Genomic DNA, 6,669 nt, shown 5'->3' with positions numbered 1-6,669 from the left:
AGCAGGAAAGTTTCCCATGGAAAATTAGCAGAACATTAACCAAGAAAAAACATGAATAATTTCCCTGTAGGTCACCAAAAAACTTTCTGTGCTTTCAACCTCAGTGAGCTCTTAGAAGAGACAGGAATTTCCTGAAACAGCACAATATTATCCACCTAGTTAAATCTGGGCCCTGGCCTGATATCATGGCCACAGATATGAGCCACATAGCACTCAGAAATTGTTTGACACTTTTCCTCTGAAAGCTGATAGGAAAGCATTCAGAGCCACATACCAAAATTTCCGCTTTGCCCAGCATGTTTCCAAAAGCCAGAAGGCTTCAGCCTTTCAGGCTGCCTTTCAGCAAAGATCTGAAAGCAGAGGTGAAGTGTAAGTGGAGCGTAACAAAACTGTAGGGAATATTGCTTTAGCACCCTCCTTAGATGCTGTCCCGTCATCATGACTGACCGGTATAAGGTAAGTTTTGTGCAGACTGGAGATTGATAGATTGGCATCTATCTATCTTTCTATTGGCAAGTAGATTGGTATCTGCCTTTCTGCTATATGCTATCTGCAATCTATAACAGGAAGAGACTGCCTTTTGCTTTTTGCTAATGTTTCTATACTATCATTGCTCTGATTTCATCAACACCCCTTCTGCCTTTTTTTGGACTACAGATCAATGACATTTTTCTTGCTCCTAGAAGTTGCTTCTAATAATTAGCCTGTGTTTTCGTACCACTCTGAATGTCTGTTTTCTGATGCATTAAGCCTGTATCTAGGTATCCCAGTATCAGATCAAAAATAATGTGGTCACATAATAAAAGCATTGAATTGCTAACATTCATGGGTTCACACAATCTGAGTCTGGTTTATCAGACTGAATTTCCTGGCTGGTTAATAGACTATCTGTCTTTCCACTTGTTCTCTAATTGTCAAGTGGTCCTTGTGCTTATCAATCTCAAATAACCATTTTTTTCTCTCTTTTTCTCTAGACAATTTGTATCTCCACTGGTAATTGAGCAGCATCAACTTTGTCTATCCAGCCCTTGTTTCTCCACAGTTTTATGCTTGACTTTTAAAGTAACCACAATTAAAATTATTCTCCATTTTCCCATCCCAAGTTTTTTCCCCCACACAACGTAGCCAACTAGACCTAAAACCCCCATGAATTCCTAACAAGAAATTTGCAAGCAACACTGAAGGATACTTCCTTCATGGCACCATCCAGCTACCAGAATTTTTTAAAACCCTCTTTTATTACTTGATTGCTTCAGTATTATCAGCCCAGAATGGAAACTTCTGTGGCATTTTGCAAAAGGAAGACATGATATTTTGAAGATCAGCCCACTCAGCTCCAAGGAAACAAAGAATTAATTTTATAAGGTAATGTGAACTCCCATTCAATGCTGTTGTTTTTTACTTGGAATGTTCCTTGTCCTTGTCCATAACCACGTCAGAAGTCCATAGGCCGATCTCAGTGGAGCTTGGTTTAGCATCGCAGCACAGCGTTGAAAATCTGATTCTAACACGGCATTCATGCCAGCAGGTGAGCTTCAGGAAGATTTCTCACTTCTCTGGGGGTTTTTCTTCTAGTAACTATTGACATCTCTATAAAGCAAGAGGGGTGTGCGCTGCTCCTGTCACATTCCTCATTTGAGACTTCTCATTTTAACCATTGCACAGGGAATTCTGTGGTTAATCAGCTGCTTCGGAAACTCATCATATGACAACTCTCAAGGCTCAGATCCTTCTTTTGTAACACATGAAATCTAATTTGAATATTAAAACAGGGTATTGAATGTATTTGCTTGTATCACTGTCTGCATGAATATCTATTTGAGGGCTTTTCTGGTTTCCTCTGAGCCTCTTCCTCAAGTTTCTCCCAATCTCTGTGGCTTTTCAGTGGAAATTAAAAAATACATATTGCTATCCTCAGAGATGGGTCTCTCCTCATGTATAGTATTTTTGTAGTAGCATCCATTGCAAGAACAGTAAATGAAATGGCAAGGTTTCCCAAACAGCCAGGTACAAACAAAATAAATTAAATCACACTAGTAGCCTTTCTATGATAGAACATGTTTTACAAGCCTAACATGGAAACCAGGGGAATCAGCTAAAAAGTAGTAAATATCAGACTATGGTTAGAAATATTTTTTTAAAAAATAAATACTTTCCCTTTGTGCTTTTGCTCCAGGCTCCCCCATCACAGGCTCCCTGGAAGTGGGACTCAGGGATAATCCCCTGGAATACCTTAGGCATAGAAGCCAACAGGATTAAAGCACCTCGTGCTCCTCATCATGGTCATGTGATGACCTCCTGATCCCAGCAAAGGTTCTATTTCCCAGCAAAGTTCCCACTTAATTTGCCTATATGTTGTTCCTGCCCCCTCTAAGCACAAGGAAATAATTCACAAAGCTTTTAGTAAGAAGAAAACCCCAAGAAAACCACTCTTATTAACAGCAGTAGTAGATGAAGCAAATAATGGATAACTCGAGCACTTTGCCCAGCAGTAAAACAACAGTTGTCCTCTCACAAGGGGCAGCTTCAAAGAATGTCTAACTTTTAAATCTGCTCATGCAGCTCTGTCAGCTCTCCTCAGGCTAATGTACAAGAAGAAAGAGGTGGGTGGTCTGGAGGCTGCCCAGTAACATATTGAGTAAGGAACACAGATATGCTGTTTGCAAACTGCTTGATGGGAGAAAAACAGGAGTCAATGGTTTTTTTCTTGATCCAGAGACAGATGCTCAAAGTGCTTTCTGAAAATCTATTGGCAGATTGTCTGTGTTTCCCACAAAACTGTGGAGAAGGCTGTCATGCAGACTTCTGTGTGTCATCAACTGTGAAAACGCTATCAATTCTAGAAGAACAAAAATTATTTTCTTATTTAAAGTATATTACTTCCCTCCCCTCCTTTTGCCATACACTAATCCAAGAAAGGCAGTTTACACTGAAATGTAAAAAATGCTAAAGTCAAATAATTTTTTCTGGTTCTGCCCTATGTTCATACTTAATTTGACCACATTTTATTTTTGCTTCCTGTTAAAAAAAATAGTTTGCTCACAAATTCTTTATTTTTTCATTTTTATGTCTACTGTTCTTCCTATTTAACCAACCAAATTCTGCCATGTCTTTATTTAACCAACCATTTACTCTAAAGCATATAATCAAACTAGGAATTCTAAGAACTTACAATTGATTCAGTGTCCCAACTTTAATTTTACTTCCTCTGCATTTGCCAGGAGAGAGAAATCATGTGCTAGGCAGAAGATGAAAGTTTATAATAAATGCCTGTATTTTGAAACTTGTAGAGGGTGGGGGGAAAGTCACTTGGCTTTCACTTAAAACATGTGACAATGAGATTAACCCTGAAGTGTATTTTGTGTGCAAATGAACCATGTGTAGGAATGGGGAAGGACATTGAAGGGTGCGCTGTAGCAGAGTGAGCAGTGAAGCATTCCTGGTGGAGGGGAGGAATTCCTTTCATACACAGGCCTTTGGAGGGGTCAGAGAGAGCACTCCACGCACTGAAGCATAACGCTGATGCTCTCCTGCTGCTCTGTCAGTATGCTGCTATTTGCCCTGGGTTTTCTTCTCGTCATCCTTCAGCCGTCCGCTGGGCAGTTCCCCAGAGTCTGTGCGAACGTGCAGAGTTTGCTGAGCAAGGAGTGCTGTCCCCCCTGGGATGGAGATGGGTCCCCCTGTGGGGAGCTTTCCAGCAGAGGGTCCTGCCAGAACATCCTTCTCTCCCAGGCTCCATTGGGACCGCAATTCCCTTTTTCAGGAGTGGATGACAGAGAGGACTGGCCATCTGTATTTTACAACCGGACATGTAGATGTGAAGGCAACTTCATGGGATTCAACTGTGGGGAGTGTAAGTTTGGCTTCTCTGGGCTCAACTGCACTGAAAGGCAAGTGAAAACAAGAAGAAACGTCTTCCAGCTCACTGTCAGTGAGAAGAACAAGTTTCTTGCCTATCTTAACTTGGCAAAGAACATCCCTAGCCAGGACTATGTTATTGCTACAGGCACGTATACTCAGATGAACAATGGCTCCAACCCCATGTTCAGAGACATCAATGTGTATGATCTCTTTGTGTGGATGCATTATTATGCCTCTCGAGACACACTCTTAGGTGGGTCCAATGTGTGGCGGGACATTGATTTTGCCCACGAAGCCCCCGGTTTCCTGCCTTGGCATCGGCTCTTTCTGCTGATGTGGGAACGTCAGATCCAGAAGATAACAGGTGATGAGAACTTCACCATCCCCTACTGGGACTGGCGAGATGCAGAGGACTGTGAGGTCTGCAATGATGAGTACATGGGTGGCAGACATCCCACCAACCCTAATTTACTCAGCCCAGGATCAATTTTCTCCTCGTGGCAGGTAAGAACCAGCCAAGGAAAGGGGAAGGGAATGACCCCATCTGATTTTAAGCACCTAGGTGAGGTGCACAAGATGGGGGCTTAGCCATACTGCCTTCCCTTAGATACTCCTGGAGAGAAAGGAGGCAATACCAGAAAGCAAATTGGATTTTTTGAGGACATAATCTTCATTTAGAACAGTTCATTTGTAATTTTTTATCATTTCTTTCTGACTGTAGGATTTAGGTTGCTTAATTAAGAACATAAAAGTAAAGTGGAAGGGGGAAAGTTATGCCTTTGTGTCCAAACATGGCCTTTAGCAGGTTAAACATGCTTGACTCTGGCGTGCCAGTTAGGTCAGAGAAGCAGGATTTATGCACATAAATTTCTAGCACCATTGCAAAACAATGGGTGACTGAATGATGGAAATAGAAGCAGAGGCTTTTCAGGCACTCTACCCCTCTCCCACTGTATTCCTCCCCTCCATGAGTTAAAAACTATCAAATTCATCTAACCTGCTTTCAATGTTAAGCAGACAAACAAGTAAACCAAACCTTAAGAGCAGAGAAGAATCAGCTGTGTAATTCACATCAGTAGTCCAAAGTAATAGAGAAGAAATATCTGTTGTTTAAAGGAACTGAGAGGCAAATGCAAAAGTGATTCTTGGCAATTAAAACACTTCAAATGAGGCCATAAAACACAGTGACATTACATGTATATATAAGTGATAAGGTCTCATACAGCTGAATTATAGTGTCCTACTCTAACACTGAGGGCTTTTTTTGTCTCGCTCATCACTTTCACATGGCCTAAAATACAGTGACAAAGGTCTATCATCTTCGATAGACACACTCCATCATGACAATAGCAATAGTTGCTTCTGGTGTTGAAGTCTATGATTATGTTCATCTAAATTTGTCTTCCATTTATTTCTGTAGCAGCAGCCCAAATGAAGGTTGGGCAGTTTTAGTGATTTAACAGAGAGAGAAATTCAAGCAGCTCTGGGATATTCTGGCATATTACAAATCAGCACCCAGCTGGGCTTATTGGGCTGGTTGTGCTGTATTTAGTCTTGATTTGTGCCCTCTGAATAATAGAGGGTGTGTAGACCGCTAAATTCAAGCATTTGGAGATAGAGTAATATAATTATTTAGGCATACCTTTTTCTCCCCCAGACAGGAATCATTTCAGGGACCATTCCCAGGAGAATGTTTGCATAGAGACACCCTGTAAAATTATTTTATTGACATAAACATGGATTATTTGATGTCACTTGGCCTCAGTGACGAAGAAATTTCCTAAACACATTTAACTTAGCGTAGACATAGCCATAAAATAGATATGGATGCAAATATGCATTTTCATTGCATTTTCTAAAATTCTTCTTATTTCTAACAACTTGAATCTGGATCAACTCTACTAGCTTAATTAGATTGTATTGTCAGAAAGAAGTGGATTTTATGCTCTTCTGCACTGAGCTGAATAAATAGTTATGTGAAAAATGTACATGTTGGGAAGCGGATAAAATGAAACCAGAATTGCACTGGTTACATGTGTCAAGTGGAGCTATCAATACAGTATATTGGATGAGATAACCAGGGTTGGAGGAGACTGGTAATACACAGGAATCAGAAAGTTACTAGCAGGATTTTCTAAAAGACATGTGGTGCTCAGGTAGTTGTGTTTGGTTGTTTTTTGGTTTTTTTCAAAGGCTTTATTGTGTCCAGATTCTTAAGTTATTTTTATCTTGGCAATAAATACCCAGAACATTTATTAGTAGCAATTGTTATATTTAAGAAACAGTCAGGTTTATAATTTCTCATTTAAAGTTAGTCCCCACTAATACAGTCTTAAAAAAAGATTTCTTTATGGAACAAGTTGTTCAAAGAGATATTTTTGTATAACTTTAAGAGGTGCAGGAATAAAAGGTATGCTATGTTTAAAACACATTCAGTGTCAGTGTACATAGGCAAGAACACCTAAGTCATTTGCTGACATTTTTCAGTTATTTTCTGGAAATGTTTTTCACTTAAATTTTTCAGTGACTTTTGGAAATGCTACAATTTTTCAAAATTTCCAAAATATGTGATAACTTTACCTTCAAATACTATTGTTGTCCTCTAATATCTTCCTCTATTTATGGCTCTCCCATCTTATCCTGAGAAAGAATGAAAGAGATTGAACAGATCTGCATTTTCAGTCATGAGTTTGGGGTAAAGATATTTCTTTATTGGCATTGAATCCAAATTTAAACAATTGCTTGATAGGGAATAACAGTCAATACAGTAACTATGAGCAGCACAATGTAAGAGATCAAAATATCACT

General features: G+C 39.7%; 1 protein-coding gene across 1 annotated transcript in view; it reads left to right on the top strand.

Annotated features, from left to right (window-relative positions):
• Positions 1 to 3,422: 3,422 nt before the first annotated feature.
• The window catches only part of TYR (tyrosinase), a 42,388-nt gene continuing 39,141 nt past the window's right edge, over positions 3,423 to 6,669 (top strand). The window contains exon 1 of the mRNA XM_005417744.1: positions 3,423 to 4,365. Within this exon, the coding sequence (XP_005417801.1) occupies positions 3,523 to 4,365 (843 nt within the window). The 5' untranslated portion in view covers positions 3,423 to 3,522. The remainder of the gene's footprint in view (positions 4,366 to 6,669) is intronic.

Source organism: Geospiza fortis, unplaced genomic scaffold, assembly GCF_000277835.1.
Source record: "Geospiza fortis unplaced genomic scaffold, GeoFor_1.0 scaffold16, whole genome shotgun sequence".
NCBI lineage: Eukaryota > Metazoa > Chordata > Aves > Passeriformes > Thraupidae > Geospiza > Geospiza fortis.
The sequence above is the reverse complement of the archived record's forward strand: the minus strand, read 5'-3'. Positions and strand labels throughout refer to the sequence as shown.